Raw genomic sequence first — 20,141 nt, forward strand, 5'->3', positions numbered from 1 at the left:
TTGTGGTATGAAACGATTTAAGAAACGCCAACTAACTGCATTATTGTATTCGTTTGGGATTTTATTTTGTAAAACTACTGATAAGACCGTAGTTTTCATTACATTTCATCAGGTTTAAAGACTTTATTTCCTCAAAAAAGAACAAAAGTTCATTTACATGAGAACAAATGAATCACTAAATGTGTTGCTCATCGCAAATCTCGAGAACAGCTGAACCGATTTCGCTAATTCTTTTTCAGAATGTTCCTTGAAGTACGAGGATGGTTCTTACGGAGAGAAAAATTAAAAAAATTTGAATGACTGCTAGGCGGAACGAAGTTCGCCAGGGCAGCTAGTTTGAATTAATATAAATAGAGAAGAAAACATCATCTACGGTACGCTGACTTTATACAACAATAAATACTAATTAAAACATATTATATTGCAAGTTTTAAGACTATTGTGTTTGACAATTTTTTTTTTTATTTTTCTTTAAATTTTGGAAAAGTTTTTTTCCTGAAATATGTCTTTCGGTAAGTCATTATATAGTAGCACTCCCTCAAACTGTATAGGTAATCATTTAAGTATCTATTTATAGGTAAGTATGATTCTTAATAATGTTTAGTAATTTGTAATTTAATTTAATTCAAACAACTTTATTGTTAATAGATTTACAGAGAGTAAAAATACAGGATACACTTAAAAAACTATCACTATCACTATCACTAAAGTAAATTACTTACATGTTTATAACAATGCCCATATCTAGTTAATTAACACACTTAGGTACTTGTTTAGTTTGTACGTCTACAATCTACATAGGTACATTTCAAAAAGGTCCGAAATTAAAAAAGCAGATTTATTATTGTACAGAATATAATTAACAAGCTGTTGTAATATTTCATACTAAACAAGTTGTAGAAATTGTAACGGTCCTTAATTTTACGATAGTATTCAATTACTTAAGTTTTAAGATATTATCATTGAGTTTCCACACAAAATATTTTTATTGCCTAGTATTTGCATATAAAATAAATATTCAAGTGGCGTTAAATCCTATAATCTATATTTGTTGTGTTTTTACAATATAAAGTAAGTGCAAACGCTTAACTGATACTTTAACAGATACTTTATTTAACACTAGCTGACCCTGCGAACTTCGTTCCGCCTAACAGTCGATTCAAATTTTTTAATTTTTTTAAAAATATCAATTCACTATCAGAAATTCTAAAATCCCCACGATTTAGGACTTCAGTACTTTGCAGCATCAGGATTGAGGAGTTAGGATCCGAAGTTTAATGATGTAGCCTATGCTTGGTACCTAAAATAATTTTGCAACATCCGCAGTTCCTGAAACATTATAGTTTAGGAGTGCTGTACGCTACATCATCAGGGTTGAGGAGTTGAGACTTGAAGTCTGAGAATAAAGTCGTTGCTTGGTACCTTCAATATGAACACTTCCTGAATCTTGATAACTCAGGCGGGCAGTAACCCTGCAGCATCAGGATTAAGGAGTTGAATCCAGAATTTTTTATCTGACCACCACGAAAACTTTTTTTGTTAATTTAAAAAAATAATTTGCAAATCGGTCCAGAAACCTCGAAAAAATCGATGTAGAAAAAAGAACCACCTCATTTTTGACAGTCGGTTAAAAACCGATTACCTTGAAATATTTACGGAACAATTTTTAAAATATCCCCTTTCTAACAAAAAAAGAATGAATGAAATCGGACTACGCGTTAATGAATTACAACTCAGTATACATTTTAACTTTCATCCCCTCTCCTACGGGAACCATGCTGAATTTCGGGATAAAAAGTATCCTATATTCTTCCTCATAGTATGACCTCAAATCGTACCAAGTTTCATTGGAATCCATTCAGTAGTTTCACCGTGATGCGCGGCCGTGATACAGACAGACAGACAGACAGACAGACAGACAGACAGATAGACAGACAGACAGACAAAAATGAAAAAAATTACAGTTTTGTGTTCAGTATCGATTATAGAGTGCCCTCGAAAACCTGACCTGTTACAGTTTTATTATAAGTATTGATGATAATACATTACTTTTAATTTAACATAATACATTACTTTTAATTAGGAATAACAGGTAACACAAGAAAGTTTCGATATCTGTGGTTAAAACAGATCCGATTTACATTGTTGCAGTGATGATATAAACCATTTTTTTGTTTATTTAGTGACTGTTGGATTATTCCACTTATGTAAGAACATTAGAAAAAAAAAATGAATACAAAATGGATCGTCGCTTAAAATACGAACGAGTATTATTTACTAACCGAAGATGTGTCGGCAGATATTTTTATTCGGTTTAATGGCATGACATGGATATGCGCAGCGAGGAAACATCAAGTATTGTGTTACAGGCTCAGTGGTCTTTATCGACGCAAAATTTCATTATACTCATACCCCTGTTCCTCCTACCATTCAATTGAACACCTTCGCACAATTAGAAGGGCTGGATTCAATGGGTTGTCGGATGAAATTTCTTAAGATTCTCATAATGAGCGAAGCCTGTCGTGCTATGGGCAGCGGTAACGATGTAATTGTGGAAGGAAATGAAATCGACAGATACAAAGAGAGATTAAAATCCGCTTAATGAACTCGTATAAAATAATGTCACTATTAAGATTTTTGGCAAGGAATTCGCGTTGAAGTTTCCTAATTTTTAATTTTGATTTTGTTAATTTCAGACTAGTTGAAATTCGAGACGTTCCATTCGAGATTTCTGTTATAATTTAGTTTTATCAGTCATCTCGAGTTTCAATCAAACTAATAAGCCTCCACGAACTTTACTCTGGACTCTCTGGAGGTATTTTAATTAGTTTTGTCTACTTTAGCAACTTCTCAAAGATTAAATTAAATGGGACGATGAGAATGATAAGATATATTTCGTCACGGGGGATATATTAATAATACTCTTGTTTGGCATTCATAATGAAGACATCATTATGAAACCGGTTTGAATACTTGAAATGTCCGACCGGCGAGCGCGGGAGACTTGTCGGGCTCGCTTCTCAGAATTGTATGATATAAAAACGGTATAGATAACGTCGTGTTATTAAATTACCTTCTTGCATTAACGGTAACTCAAAAAATATACAAAGACAATAAAACTTTATTACCTTTCCTTGTATAGCAATCAGTTTCGTAATATTATAATATTATATCACTTATGAGAATTTCACTGTTCAATGGAATTATAAAAGTAACAGTAAATGTATATAAAAACTCATCGTCATCTTAGTAAATGTATACAAAAAGTCATCGTCATCTTGGTAATTGGTAAAAAAAGATTCCTCGGGTATTATCGATGGATGGAATCAGAATCAAAAGTAGGTAAACCAAAAGTTTCCTGGTGATTATCGATGGATCACAGCAGAATCAAAAGTAAATCAAAAGTTCCTCATGGATTGTCGTTGGATGAAAGCAGAATCAAAAGTAAAACCATCCAGATGAAAGGGGAGATTTCAAATTTTATATACTTCCTTGAAAGAATCTACTGTCAATTGAAAAATAAAATACATTTAGTTTTGAGCGCACATCATTTATCATATTACACACAATTAAATTACCCTTATTGTGCAGTGCTATTCAAAATTGAATTTATGATATAAATTTGAAGTTCACGAGAATGTATATTTTAAAAGTTATATCGATTTTGATCTTTGGTTTATATAATTTTAAATAATTTTTCGACTCTATATAATACGGAAATGCTTTTCGGCTTCATTCCTTTTACGTTGTACTTACCTATCGCTTAGATCTAACATCGATGTAAGGGCATATTTATGTATATTTAGTAAAATTAATCAGCTCGCAGCAAATTGCAGAAGGGCCAGCTCTTAAGTTATTAATACTGTTCGGTTACAGAAACCTCAATTCTAATTAGTTTTCGGATACAAAATCAATTAAATGCTTACAAACGCGGCATCTCCACCGCAGCGCTAAGAAATGTTTTAAGACAAAGGCTAGCTAACACACAATCATAATAACAATTGATTATTGTAATTTTGCGAGCTACAATCTTTGATATTAAAATTATTGCAGCTTCTAAATTCATATAGTGTTTATCAGTGGAACTTTTAAACCTTCATATATAAATTTTTACAACTTTTGGAAGCTCATTATTTGAAAACTATCTAAGGTAAGTACAATAGGTATACGAAATGCATTGATATATTTTGAACATGTGCTTTTTGGGTATTTAATCTAAATCTACACTAATATTATAAAGAGGAAAACTTTGTTTGTTTGTTTGTTTGTTTGTTTGTTTGTTTGTTTGTACTGAATAGGCTCAAAAACTACTGGACCGATTTTAAAAATTCTTTCACCATTCGAAAGCTACATTATCCACGAGTAACATAGGCTATATTTTATTTTGGAAAAAAATAGGGTTCCGTAAGATATTTGGGTTTTTCGGACACAAGGTGTAAAAAATCAACCAGAAAAGTTACTTATTTTGCGTACGCTGCCTAAACTATAAAAGATAGAACCATAAAATGTTCTAATTAATTGTAGATCTTATAAATATCTACAAAAAAGTCCGCGACACACTATACCCATCTATGTCGAGTGAGGCACAGCAACCATTTTTTTATTTAAAAATCTTGAATTTTTTTTGGACTACATTTAAACGCGTTTATTTTACTCATGCTATTAATCCTTATCAAAATAAATGACTTCATCACTAAGAACAGTTTATGGAGATAATATTTGGTCTTTGAATGATTAAAATTGGACGTTTGGTTTTGAAGTTATGGCGAAATTAAAATATTACGATTTCTGCTGCACGGCCAAGTTTGTTTGTAGGGGGTAATCTTTAGAACTACTGAACCGATTTTAAAAATTCTTTCACCAGTAGAAAGCTACATTATTCCTGAGTGACATAGGCTATACGGGATCTTTAAAAACCTAAATCTACGCGGGCGAAGCCCCGGGGATCAGCTAGTTCTTCATAAAACTCCCAAATTGGATTTAATTTCTTCGATAGAAAATAATCCGAAAACTGCTCCAAATATGACTTTTTAAAAATTACAATCGTTTTCAAAAAATCGTCACAAAATTTGAAATCAAAAATTTTTGTTTATTAACAAGTAGGTACCTTATGTGTTTTTTCAGCTCTTCTTGGGGTGAACTTGCTTTATTGCCACCTCTTTCTAGGTACACTACATAACATAAGTATTTGTGTAATTTTTTTCTCATACATTGGCATTTTTAGCACCATTTTTGTTCAATAGATATTCTGAGCTAATAAAAATATTAAAGTTAGATTTTCACGATTCAATTCGGTTCTATTTCTTTAACAAAACATTACAGGCGCATCACGCATGGGATGATCAAATTCTTCTACAAAATACATCCATAGTTACAATCGTCCACGATGTTTTTAACTCCACTGGATTCAACCCACGTACAGAATAGGTACACGTCTGCTCGGCATTATTGATACAAATATAGATATCAATTGTTTCGGACAAGGATACAGCGTGGCAATGGATAATTTCGTATGGGGAGATGTGTCCTGGCAGTTTGGGAATCACGCGCTAGTAGCTTGAGGAGTTATTTCTGTTTATGTTTTTTTACACAATTTACTGTAGTAAATACAGCTGTTATTATAATTGTATTAATGATAATAATGTTTTTATATGTATAACTATAATTTTAGTGTTAATTATAATATTTGATAAATGCATAACTTTATCTGCTTTTAGCTTAAACAACCCTTCTTTTTTTAATATCAAATTTTATAATTTTAAATTATATCGTAAAGTTATACAGCTTTAACCTACTTATTGTTTTGAAGAATACTACCAGCTACTTATAGATATTGTATTAAACATGGAGATAGCCATTAATATTTTGGAAGAAGGATGCTTATATGAAGAGTTTGGGAAGCTCGGTCAAAGTTTGCGAAGCTATTACTGGATGAAATTTTCTACGCACGTTCCGGCAATAATTTGGAGATGTGGTATGCTTATATTTTTACCTGCTCTTATAAGGAATTTAGTTGGTACAAATGCCTCCAAAAAATTGCAAAAATATTTTTTCGGGATGGATTAAGAGATACTGGCAAGAATTTGCGTGGTATTCAAGCGCGGTAAGTACCTACCTACCTATTAAATTTTCTTTTAGAATGTCAAAAATATATTTATCTACAAATGGTATTTTTGTACATTTAACAACATTTATGAGTATTTTATGCTCTTTAATCTATTAATTATAGAAAAATATATCATGTGAAGGTGTGTAATGGCAATCTTTTAATTTTTATAATCATGAACCCAGTGCTGTTTTCAATTTTCATGCCCAGTCATTCAAGCCTAAATACCTATTTCAAGAATTCAAGCTAGATTAGACTAAAGCCACAATATAGCAACACTTAGAGGTAGGAAGTAGAAACTCCAGGACCGTTACTTTGTCTGCTAATTTTAAAAGCATCATTAGAAAGATGATTTCAGCCAGATAATTTGGTTTGAACTCTTAAACTTTAAATGAAAACAAAAATGATTAGTAGGTATGAAATCAAAAACCATTATCACGGGCAGTCAGTTTTGCTGTACCTAGTACATTTTTGGTTGTCATTATACGTAGGTACCTTTTTTGTCTGAATTTAAAAAAATTACTCCGATGAGATGACTCAAATTGTAAAGCTTTGGAGCATTCATTTCTTTTAAAGAAGAAATTAACACTAGGTAAGTACAATAATTTGAATGTTGGTTAATTGCCCAAAGTTATTGTATTTGAAAAGATGAAAAGAAAGGTAGGTAGGTACTTAAGGATTTGAAAAAAACAATATTTTTGCATCTGCAAAAGTTTGAAATCACAGATAAGAATAATTAACTTTTATTATTTTGTTAATCATATCAATGGATAATTGGTAAGGAGTGGTGTTGCCATACGTAAACTCTTTTAAACTGAAATCCTAGATCCCCGCAGAAATCCTGTTCTCATAATAGAAAAAGTTACCTACCTATTTTTATTCCTACATTATGTTCGTGAATTTAGGCAAGTCAGGGACATAACTTTCTATCATCCCAAATTAATATCATGGGTATATCTAAAGGTAGCTAATTTGTAGGGGAGTCCATGTTTACCCGTGTTTTCTGTGTACTTTCTGTGCGAGGCTATTTATATTGTAAGGTTGTTCAACCCGTCGGTGATGTTATAGAGGCGGTGATTTTTAAAGTTTTAATTTTGAAATTCTTACGGTTCATTTTATCTAATGACTTTAATTCGTGTTCGTCTAATGACTCATACGAGTCTATGTTTCTGGCTTTATAATTGTTTTTGAATTTTAAGATGATAGTCATTATGGTTGTTTGACTTAAAATAATTTCCGGTAAAATTTTCTTCTTTAATAATAATTTTGATTTTGGATAAAACCATATATTTCCTACTTTCCATATTACTTAGATTATTTTGACATCAGAACTTTTTACCTACCTCAAACGAGCTAAAAGTCTACGTAGAGATGCAATTTTAAATGCCGCTGTTATCTTGATCTCTACATTTTTACACAATTCAAATGTAAGAAGGTAGTTCTAAAGTATCTACTACTATAGTACTAAGTAGGGTATAGAATAAAATTAGACTTAAATAACATAAAGTTTACAAATGGATGTTTTAATTATGTAAAAACTCTACAATATGCTGGAGTTTTGGGTTGATTTATGTCTCTATTCGAGATTTTCGTGACGACCAACCTCCTTAGTCCATTGAACTAAACACGTTGCAGTTACACAAAAAAATAAACATCACACAGTGTCTTTAAACGAACAGTCACTTTATTGATATATTATAACTTAATAAATCACAGTTAAAACGCTAAAATCTACAATTTATTGACAAGTTTTTTATACAAGTTTTTAGTATCGAGGAGTTGCGGAGAAGTTTGGCGCTAATACGGCACACACGTCCGTCAATCGTGCCGGCCGGCGCAGAACTAGCTCGTTCGGTTCCATTCCGTTAAAACTTTTTAGGGCAAAGCTTTGCTATGTCGCGCCTCTACAACTCACGCACACCAACAAGCCTAACACCCTATGCACAACACGCAAGCGAGCTTCCAAGTTCACTAAATAAATGGACACCAACACTAATGCGTGTGTACACTGTCTACCCCCTGTTCATGAAACTAGACCGAGAGAGCGATATCAACAATCCATTTCAGACCGCGGGTGTGAGGGAGACTTCGCTATCGAACAGATGTATATCATTTCACGCAGGTAAGTATTGAAAATGTTAGTGTGTATGAGTGAGACGGCGCACAAATTTAGCTTAAGCGAAGCCGGTTGCGTGGGAATGGGACAGGAACTGTTCAAGTCACCCACTATACATTCCTTCCTGATACCGGCGCGCCGTCGTACCTTTCGATCGTTCAAGTGGCAGATGAAGCTCTTAGGGATGTCACTAGCTTCTTATGCTAATTAGTTCTACTTCATCAAGAGACTTTGTAATTAAATAAAAAGGTAAGTTTCACTTTCGATTAATTTTGATTTCAATCCGAAGGAATATAGAAATCATTAAAGAGGGATAAGGCTACTCCTATATAAAACAAGCATACTATGCACTGTCATATTTATATAAGTGTAAACTATTTTGTTAATTGTTTCAAAAATAAGTCGAACATTATAGTATTTTTTGGTTAGGTAAATAAAAGGGACGCCTTATTCTTTTAAAATTAGTTTGGTGTTTAGAGCGCTTTAACATTTTGAGTAGATCCTAAGAATTTACTAAATGTTTTCTTTATTGGCGTGTTAGATCGTTATTGCAATTTGTGCTAAGAATGATATCAATAAAAATTCAATTGATGTAGATGAACCTTAGATATTATATGTAATATCATACCTACCTACTTCATTATTAGATGATTTAAATTTTGTGATATGCACGGTGTATATAAAAAGTGGGGCACGTGGCAACCCTACATCAAGATGTCACAAAGTAGCAGGTAGCGGTGCAAGGTCTGTGTAACAACTACCACGCTTTGCAAATTTTGGACGTTTCACAATCTACATATGTGGATATGCCTTAGAAACTACTTTTTTGTGAAGTGCCTCTTAACCGATGGAGACGTCTGCTCTCAGTTGGCTTTTTGCTTTATTTCTGTAATTAGAACTTGTTCTGTATTGTATTCCATTGCAGGATGAAATTTGGGAAGAGCATTTTATGATTTATCGAGTTCTTTTGCGTCGTATGACTGAAGTTAATGAAAAGAACTGCAGCGAATATAATCCTCAGCAGCATGATTCTCGTGAGTAACATAATAATTTTAGTAGAAAAAAACGTCCGCAACGGTTATCAGAGAGCGTTAAGCGGAACACTTAGGTGAAACCGGAGCCCCGGCGGTCGAATAATGTTATGATGTTAATTCATCTCGACACCATATCACAACAGAATGTTTCCACGTAACAAAACCACGAATTAGTATTATGTTTACACCTCTTTCTACCTTTTTCATTCTGGACGAGAAGCGACAGCATAATAAAGGTTTGCGCGTAGATTTTAGAATAGCTCGTCAAGATGTAGTCTTATCGGGGGCGACGTGGCGATTAAAACACGAAAATACACATGTGAAAATATGACGTGCTCCTGACAGTTTGACACGGGTAAAGTGTTCGCGGTACACTTCATTAACTTTCCGGGTCCGGCAATACTGAGACGTCTGATTTGTGTGAAATCCCGGGACGCGTAACAATGCGAGCGGCTGGATATTGAATGTGACCTAGAATCCCTGAATTTAATATACGTACAATTTTTCGTCACTCGGCACTCGGCAGGTAAATTCCTTTTTTCTCTTTAACCTTCAACCGATTTATGTATAGGTAGTACAGTATAGGTTATATACTTACGTCAATGTTTTTGGTATAGTAGTCAAAGATTTTGAGTTGACAAAATAAATTAGTATTGCATTGCATACTTCCGAACTTATGAGATAAAAGTAAATTTATTTTATCATTTTATTCTGCTGATTATATCTACATACTTTAGTTTTAAGTTCTAAGAAGGAGAATGCATTAAAAGTTACAAGACATTGAAAACAGTAACGAATTTCGAAATAATTTAAAGATAATATACTTACAAGCTTAAAAATATAATATTATCTTACATCGAGTCTTAAAAAGTATCTTTTGCACTACACTGTTCAAAAACTACTGAAAAAATAACTATAAACCTAAAATTATGACGACACATTGTGCCGTCTTAGGATGAAGTAAGTCGCTATTATATTTCCGAGAAGCAGCGTCACAATAGCGTACCATCCATGGCTTTGCTGTCAGCTATACAATAAGCAGCTGTTCATCGTTTATTTTGTACAGGAGTAAGATGTTATTAGGTGTACGACAGATGACGTAAAGCTACCTGTCTTTGTACACGTCTAAGCATCAAGCGATACCATTTTTAAACATTTCATATTTCTGTACTTTGTCACAATTATTGTGCATCCATGTTAAGACAGTCTCTCTTCATATTTTAATACTGCCTGAATGCATCTTTATCTTTATATCAACTTTAACTAAATTAAAAACTTTGTTTTTATTATTATAAGTATGTATAATACCAGATTTTTTTTAATTCATGATACTGCAATACTGTTATTGTAGGGCATATATTATTTACTCATCTGTTTTGGATCCATTTTAGTATTACATATTAATAATTTGGCCTTTAATTCTACCCTTGCATCTTGTGTTAAGTAAGAGTTCTATTGTTAATTTGAAATCACTGATTACTGCATTATTTATATTTATAAATCTGGTTAGTACGTAAAACATTAACCTAACGTAATTTAAAATTATTTTGGTATCCTATTAATGTCAAACATCTTCCCGTAAGGTTAATATTGTCTAAAACTTTGATTTTAGGGTTTCTGTATAAGGAAACTTTAACAGAAAACATTAAATCATTCAAAGGAGAACGATGAGAGCGTTCAATTTTATAGCTGTACTATAAAACCTAAAACGTTCCAGAATTTAGACGGCGGGAAAATCGAGCAAAATGTAAGGCTTGGACGCTCGGGGATACTACTATCGCGTTATTCAAGTATTTCTATGAATTTTTATGCGGCTCGTGCATTCGGGCAGACTGGTTTCCACGTGGCCAAAATACCACAACGGAGAGCACCTGTGCCGTAATGGTGGCAATAACAAAAGTGAGGGCTAACCATTGATTTAGATTTTACGTCATGCGGGCAAAAAGATGAGTCCCTTTGTATTGTGCCCGCAAAAGTCTGGCGGGATGTCGCACCAAATTCACGTCCTGCGAATGTGGAAAGCGCGACGAAATTATTGCTTCGACAGGTGAATACTAAAAGATATTTCTATTGTTGCCAGTAGCTCTGTGTACAGCGACGTTGTACTGACTTTCATATGCGTTGCTATATTGCTTAAAAGCTGTGTGGAGTTGCGATTCAAATGTAGTATTTCGGTAGCCAAAACTACTCATACAGATTTGTTACTATACATACGTTTAGTTGATAATAATCTTATCACGATTGTATTATTTTGAGTTTGTATTGTTCTGTTAACTACTTTCATTCTTTTTTTATTATTATTCCCTTTTTTAAAGTTAAAATTGTTTAAAATTTCAGTCCTGTTATTGTTATCATCATCATGATCAATCTGCTAAGGACGGATTTTATTTCAGAATGAGAAGTGTCCAGCAATAAGCCTGACGTAAATTTGGAATCAGCTTGATGGCTGTACGGTGAGATAAAATTATTATCTTTGTAATTAAAAAGTGCTGTATTATTTTAATGCTTCTTTTCCTAGGTATCTTACTGAGAATAAACTCTTAAAAAGAAACAGTCTTATTTTCAAACTAGCTTATGCTCGCGACTTCGTCCGCGTGGACTACAAAATTTCAAATCCCTATTTCATCCCCTTAGGAGTTGAATTTTCAAAAATCCTTTCTTAGCGGATGCCTACGTCATAATAGCTATCTGCATGCCAAATTTCAGCCCGATCCGTCCAGTAGTTTGAGCTGTGCGTTGATAGATCAGTCAGTCAGTCAGTCAGTCAGTCACTCAGTCAGTCAGTCAGTCACCTTTTCCTTTTATATATATAGATTTCATTGTAAAGTTATTGATAGTACAAAAGTTGCACCTATTTCTGAACAAGTTGTACCTATTTGTGTTAACCAGCGCATTTGTACTTATATAAACCAGACGATTTAGACCAGTCTGGCTGCGTCCTGACTTTAACTTGACATTCACCTGACAGGGAGCTGCAGGGAGCAATGTTGGGAGTTAAAAATGATCGAGCTGTTGTGGTATGACAGGTGCAGTTTTATTACAAGATTGGAAATAAATCACAACTTTTTTTTGATAGCTTAATATGCCGTATACATACGTTTATATGAGTTTGTTCGCAGTTTGTTATATTTATTTTACTTTAATTTTTATTTATTCCGGTTCCCCCGCCCGGCTAAATACTTGCTGCCAGCTAAGTGATTGTTGTTGGATATTATGTAATAGTATGTAAAATAGTAAATATAACGAAGTTAAGAGGAAAATTATCACAACTAGGTAGGCTTTACAAGTTAACGAGTAGTGGAGCCAAGTGCCCTGCACGTATTGTTGAGGGATATCTCGGCGTCCAATAAAATAGTGAACTGTATTACACTTTATCTTTTATTATTTTAGAGAACAATTATTAATTAACTAAGACACAGATTCGTCTGACATGGTCACTTTAAATCGCGTGTATGAAAGTGTGTGGCCCGCTAGTTGTACGCGGTCGCGTAACACCGAGCCGTTGCCGACGCGCGACCTTCTCATCGCGGCCGGATAACCGCGGCTATCCTGAACATACTCCCGGCGTTGAAGTATCTTCAAGACTGGTTGGCAAGGGGCAAATGTTGTTGAACGCTCGTCGAATGATCCCCTTTTTAGTTTTTATATCGGCGACCCTCGCAACACCTTCTCCGCCTGGCAGCACGTGGACAATTCTTCCTAGTAGCCACATTAACGGGGGGCTTGTCTTTTCTTTTATGACAACAAGATCTCCTTCTTTAAGGTGTCTTTGTGACTGCAACCACTTGGTCTTTTGCTGCAGCAATGTAATATATTCATTTGAAAACCGGCCCCAGAAGTGTTGCTTTAACAACTCGATGCGATGAAACCTCGCCAGGGATGAAATTCTGCTGCATGAGATTTGAGTTTGTGGTGCAAAAAGCAGAGATCGCCCAATTAGAAAGTGTGCTGGAGTGAGTGGGTAAAGATCAGAAGGATCGTCGGATAATGGAGTAATTGGACGGGAGTTTAAAATTGCTTCTATCTGTATCAACAATGTGTTCATTTCTTCATAGTCCAAATAAGTTAAACCGAGAACTCGTCTTAGATGGTGTTTAACAGACTTCACCGCGCTTTCCCAAATACCCCCAAAATGTGGACTATACGCAGGAATAAAAGAAAAATGAATACCCTCTTCGATCGTGTCTGCCGGTGAATGCTGGCTACGGACGTTAGACTCAATCGTTGTTATATTGCCGATAACCCTTTTAAATCTGTTGCGACAAATGTTGATGAATCTAAAAATAAGTGCAGTAACGCGTTGTACTTTTGACAATGACGAACAATTACTAATCAATTTAGAAAAAGAGTTTGTTTCATCAGTAGTATGAAAACATTTGACTACAGTTTCTGGCAAGTCAGAAACTTGTATTTCCTGCTTAGGTTTTTCTGGCCAATTAATTTGATCAGACTTTAAAAAAGACGGTCCTGACCACCACAACGACGATTTACCAAGAGCGTCAGCCTTTAAACCTCGAGAAGCGAGATCTGCCGGGTTTTCTTTGGAAGGAACGTAGCGCCACTCATAATCTGCGAAACTTTCCTGTATTTCAGACACTCGATGCCGAACGAAGGGCTTCAAGTGAGTTGGAGAAGAGCCCAGCCAGCCCAAGACAATGGTGGAGTCAGACCACAAAATGCACTTACTAAATTGAAGTGTCAATGAATTTAATACTTTTATGCCTAATCTCGTTTCAAGTAGTGCACTCGAAAGCTCTAATCGGGGAATAGAAATGGTTTTAATTGGAGCTACCTTACTCTTAGATGCTAACAAATGAGTTGTTACTGTACCATCATTGTCTAAACATCTTACATAAATGCATGTGCCGTAAGCTTTCTCCGAGGCATCTGTAAATATATGAAGCTGCATATCAATGGGTGAATTTGAGGTAACACATCTGGGAATATGTATTGTATTTAATTGTGGTAATGAATTAGCAAATTCAGACCAGGCCTGTCTTATGTGTGTAGGAACTGAGTCATCCCAACCACACTTATTTATCCACAATTGCTGCATTATGATTTTTGCTTCCACAATACAGGGTGAAACTAGACCGAGCGGGTCAAAAACTTGTGCAATTGTTGATAAAATATGCCGTTTATTAACAGTGACATTTGAAGGAATGTCAATGGAAAACAATAAAGCATCCGTCGAACATTTCCAATTTAACCCTAATGTTTTAGAGAGGTTGTCACTGCTGAGATCTACTGATCCCGATATCTTTGCCTCACCAGAAATTGCTTGCAGAATATCTTGATGGTTAGAGTACCACTTACGCAGATTTAATTGAGCGGATGACAAAGCGCTCATTACTCCACGACATAAAGATACAGTATCTTCTATAGTTGTATGACCAGACAGAAAGTCATCAACGTAAAGATCATGACGAATCGCACGTTTAACATTTGGATCCTTTGCCTCATGACTTAATTGAAGAAGACATCTTGTGGCTAAATAAGGCGCTGAAGCTGTGCCATAAGTAACAGTATTAAGTTGGTAGCTTTTAAGAGGATGAGAGGGATCGAATCTCCACAAAATTTGTTGAAGTGCGCGTTGATGTTCGAAAATTTCCGTTTGGCGGTACATCTTCTCTACATCCGCAGTAACGACGTACTTATGTTGTCTGAAACGCAGCAGTATAGACAGTAAATCGTCTTGTACTGTTGGCCCAACTCTTAGAATGTCGTTTAGCGCCTTTCCAGACTTGGTAGCTGCGGACGCATCGTAAACGACGCGGAGCTTTGTGGTTGTGCGGGATTCTTTTAAGACACCATGATGAGGTAAATAACAAGCTTTATTGTTAAGAGTTATTTGTTCTGTCATGTGATCGAGGGTCAGATATTCTTTCATGAATTCCACATAAAGTTGTCTCATGTTGGAATCTCTCCCCAACTTGCGTTCCAAAGATAGAAATCTGCTCTTAGCCATTTGATACGAATCTCCTAAAACTTCGGGAGATTCCTTCAGAGGCAAGGAGACAATAAAACGTCCATCAGGTTTACGTTTAGTGGTCTTCATGAAATGTTCCTCACACGCTCGTTCTTCTGGGGTTAAATTATGCTTAGAAGATATGGAATCTAACTCCCAGAAGCGTGACAGATCAAAATCTAAGGAACTGCTTAACATACATATGTTATCGTTCTTACTATTAGTTCGCACTGTACCAGAGACAATCCATCCTAACTGTGTTTCAAAAAGAGTAGGTTTATTTTTACCGAGACAGATGCGATTGGTGCCGATTACACTCCAAAATATATCAGCTCCTACTAAAATATCTATAGTGGATGGAATATGGAATGACGGATCTGCTAAGCAAATTCCTGAGGGTATTTGTAAATCTTGCACTTTAATGTTTGTCGATGGTTGTGGAGTGGTAATGATTGGCAGAACAATACAATCAATACCTGTCCTAAAACAACCAATATAAGACTCGAATGTAACTGAACAAGACTCTGTACCACACAGAGCTTGATTATTTATACCAGTTACTTTATATTTAGCTGAAACCGTATTGAGATTCAGCTTTCTGCAAAAGTCCTTCGTTACAAAATTGGTAGTACTCCCATTGTCTAGCAAGATTCTGGCAGCATGCGACTGCCCGTTGCTATCAAGTACCTTAACCAAGGCTGTGGAAAGTAAAACAGTTGAAGTTGTAAACGAGGAGTCATGTGATTGATTATTGGCTGATAAGGCTACGTTTTCAGTGACAGCAGGAGGAGTAATGGATTCTGAATGTAATAATGTGCTGTGCTTTTTTTAACAGTATTTGCAATTAGAAAATCTACATTTATTTTTTGAATGGCCAAATCGAAGGCATTTCATGCAAACTTTAAATTCTAGAGCTTTCTGAATTCGACATTCTACTGGTAGGAGTCTAAAAGATTCGCACTTATATAGACAATGCTCTTGATTGCATAGTGGACACGAATTTGATTTAGTTTTACTCGTAGAAGCAAGAAGACTTTTAGGTTTATTATTCACCACAATATGTTTAATATTATCCTGCTTTATGGTATCCTGTTTAGTAGTGTCAAGAGTCTCCAAAACATTAGCCCTATTGGAAATAAATTTTAAAAAAATATCTAAGGTTGGAGAATCCTTTAATTTGTTCCTATGAGTTTCCCATTCTCTATTGGTAACACTGTCTAATTTACATGACATAATGTGAATAATTAAAATGTCCCAATGTTGAACTGAATGACCTAAATTGGCTAAAGCTCTCAGATTTTTATTTATTGCATCTACTAAATTACGCAAGTCTGCACTTGACTCTTTTTGTAGAGAATCTATCTTTAAAAGCGAATTCAAATGATGATTTTCAAGAAGTCGCTTATTATCATATCGATCGCATAAGATTTTCCATGCTGATTGATAATTGTCTGCACAAAAATCCAATCCTGATATAGTTGACGCAGCATTTCCTTTAAGTGAAGCGCGCAGATAATGAAATTTACTAATCGGGTCAATACTTTCGTCAGAATGAATTAAAGAATTGAATGTATCCCTGAAACCAAGCCAGTGATGATAGTCGCCATTAAAATGTGGCAAATCTATTTTAGGTAGCTTAACAACCTTACGTTTGTTTATATCTGAAGAATCCTCAGCGTCTGTCGCAACCATGGAGTCATGGGACGGCATCGATAGTTTACGATGGCTCGCGATCAAAGCTCGACCGGAAGACACGAGCGAATAGTATAGCGTCTCAAATGTTTGACGCTCTTTGCATTCATCCTCGATCGCTTCAGATATCTCCTCTATCTCGTTCTGAAAACTATCAAATTCATCGTATAAAGCTTCTAACTTTTCTAACCGCAATTGAAGTTCGATTTGAATTTGGATAGGATCTGTTTCCTCATCTTTTTTAAGAGATTTTAAATAAGTACTGAAGTTTGTAAGCTTCCCTTTAATAATAGCTCGCTTTTTAATTAACTGTTTTAATTGTTTTTGTTCACTCATTTTGAATTTGAAAAAAAATTCTAATCAGAGTATGAAAAAATTCGACGCCTGTCAGAATTATGATGGCAATGTTATTTTTTCTCACTTACGAAAATTTTGTAAAACGTTGAAATTTAAAATTGCTATCAACTTATGTAAGGTGTTGAACCTACCTAACCAAAGTATGAAAAAATTCGACGCCTATTAGAAGTACAATAGCAAATATATTCTAGTCACTTTTGTAAATTTTTTACAAAAGTGAAAATTAATTTACTAAAAATTGCTATAAAATTATGTAAGGCGTTGATTTTTGCTACTATAGGCACGTATGATTTTCAAATTACCCACTTTATAAAAATAAATTCACTGAAAATAAAATACAACAGTCTGTATAAATTTTATTATATGATGTAAAATGATGACATGTTGTGAACTTTAATGAATTATTATGCGTGATATACTTGAAATATGAAGATGAATCACTACTTTATGATTCTAATGATACGATTATACGAAAAATGTTTAACTATTTATGCAATTGATGATATGAATTCTTTTTACTTATTATTAAAAATGGTATAAGTAAATGTAACTAAAGGCAATGAAGGACGATAAGGATGAATAAGAAGGATAATAATGGAACGATCTCACGTTTCTGTGCTATCCTCTTGACAATTCCTTTTTGGTTGGCTTTGTTTGAAGTCCAAGTATGTCAGCTATGTCCAACAATGACTCAGCAATGTTCACACCGGAGAACCAAATCTGAGCACAACACAATTAATATCTTCACTGTCTTGTTGATGAATTCTTGACCAATATTGCGTTTTCAAATTGGATTGTCGACGTCTTAAGACCAGTACACAATAATTATTATAATTATTAATCCACTATCCTGTTGTACGAGATGTATGGCCGAGAATTTATGCTGGTGTTCTAAAATATAACTCAGCACTATTCACTCCGAAAACCACAAAAAATCCAGGAGTCGCGGGAATGATGTACGTGGCGATGAACTTCTGCGTCCAGGTATTGTTCTCTTCACAAACGTTGTTGATTCATTTTGGTGATGAAGGACCATATAGTGGAGCCAAGTGCCCTGCACGTATTGTTGAGGGATATCTCGGCGTCCAATAAAATAGTGAACTGTATTACACTTTATCTTTTATTATTTTAGAGAACAATTATTAATTAACTAAGACACAGATTCGTCTGACATGGTCACTTTAAATCGCGTGTATGAAAGTGTGTGGCCCGCTAGTTGTACGCGGTCGCGTAACACCGAGCCGTTGCCGACGCGCGACCTTCTCATCGCGGCCGGATAACCGCGGCTATCCTGAACAACGAGTAATAGTCGACTTACAAAATGTATTTGGAGTCGTTTAAACATTATAAGATAAAGTTATTTGTGACGGGCAATTCAGAAACTCTATACTACTCGTGGCTCGACACACACTTTAAAATAATATACCTATTAAATTAAACGTCCTTTCAGTGTTATGATTTTTATTCAGTAGGTACCTACTGCTGAAGTCATCAGGTGTGTTGGGAATTGTGTGCAATAAATCAGGCTTCATTGTTGTTATTGTGATTTGTTTCGGCCTCGGATGCGGTTCATCCGAGCTCTCTCCAAAAGACATTAGTTTGATTAGCTAGGCCGTTCCATACACATTTATTGTGCGAACGCCCGAAGTGATTGATTCCTCAAACGCCAACGTTTTGTTAACTTTATTTTCTCTGATGAATATAACACTCGGTTTAGAATTGAATAGTATTGTAATTTTAGTCCAACCAACCTTATTAAAGTTATTTAAAAGGAATTCAAATAATATTGTACTATTTTAATCATCATCATCATCATCAACCGATAAACGTCCACTACTGTACATAGGTCTCATGTAGGGACTTCCACACGCCACGGTCTTGCGCCGCCTGAATCCAGCGGCTCTCTGCGACTCGTCTAATGTCGTCCGTCCATAGGGGTTTCCAATGCTGCGCCTTCCGATGTGAGGTTGCCATTCCAGCACCTTGAGACCCCAACGTCTAACGTACTAATCTGTTGCTGCTAGTAACGCTTGGTATGTAGGAATACCTAAGGTAGCTTTCAAAATTTCATAGATTTTCTATATCATTGAAACTGTATTAAACATTTTTTTTTTAAATATATATAGCGAGCAAACGAGCAGGCGGGTCACCTGATGTTAAGTGATTACCGCCGCCCATGAACATTTGCAGAACCAGAGGAGCCGCCGATGCGTTGCCGGCCTTTTAGGAATTTGTTGGTCCGCCCCTTGAATAACCCCATGTTATAATCTAGTGGGAACACCGCCGATGGGAGTTGGTTTCACAGTTTGCACGTGCGTGGAAAGAAGGATCTGGCGCAGCGGACGGTCGAAGTGCACCAGACACCCAGATGGTGAGGGTGAAATTCCTTACGGTGGCGCGCGGTGCGGTTGTAGAAAAAAGAGTTATAAATATAATAATGGAACGAATAAATATTCAACTTGCATTTTTTAAAGAAAAGGAACTAAATCTTTTTCGATTCAAAGGTGTCCAGAATATATTCTGCTGTGTTAATCAGATTCAGAACCTGGTTTGTGACCTGGGCAACGTTTCGAGTCTCGACGCAAATACGCTTAGTACGAGATTTCATGTCTCACCACCAACGTTGATAGTATCGAGTATCGAAACACTTTCACGTCATAGTAAACTGGATATTAACTGCCTTGTTTTAAAACTTGAGTTTGTCTACACATCTACAACCGGCGCGGCGCTCGAAGCGGAAACGTTGCGAGAGCGAGCGTAGCGAAACCAATAATTAATCTATGGTTGCGAAATTAAAATTAGTGGCATTGAATTTTTGACTTCAATAATGCAAGGCTCTTTAGATCCATTTTACTTTGACGTTATTGT

The 20,141-nt window shown here is 35.2% G+C and overlaps 2 protein-coding genes across 5 annotated transcripts in view; both read right to left on the bottom strand.

Moving 5' to 3' along the window:
• Positions 1-20,141, bottom strand: part of LOC117989611 (semaphorin-2A-like) — a 420,606-nt gene that overhangs the window by 173,114 nt on the left and 227,351 nt on the right. Inside the window, exon 1 of one of the 4 annotated variants that reach the window (XM_034976982.2) lies at positions 7,710-7,932. The exons of the other annotated variants lie outside the window; for them this stretch is intronic. The gene's annotated coding sequence lies outside the window, so the exon portion shown is untranslated. Of the gene's footprint in view, positions 1-7,709; positions 7,933-20,141 lie in introns of those variants that run through there. 4 annotated transcript variants of the gene reach the window in all.
• Positions 12,801-17,261, bottom strand: LOC138403428 (uncharacterized). The gene is made up of 2 exons (XM_069503918.1): positions 16,451-17,261; positions 12,801-15,922 (listed from the first exon to the last, which is right to left on the bottom strand). The coding sequence occupies exons 1-2, from the start codon at positions 17,250-17,252 to the stop codon at positions 12,801-12,803; spliced, it is 3,924 nt and encodes a 1,307-aa protein (XP_069360019.1). The 5' UTR covers positions 17,253-17,261.

The sequence above is a fragment of the Maniola hyperantus genome, chromosome 16 (genome assembly GCF_902806685.2).
Source record: "Maniola hyperantus chromosome 16, iAphHyp1.2, whole genome shotgun sequence".
NCBI lineage: Eukaryota > Metazoa > Arthropoda > Insecta > Lepidoptera > Nymphalidae > Maniola > Maniola hyperantus.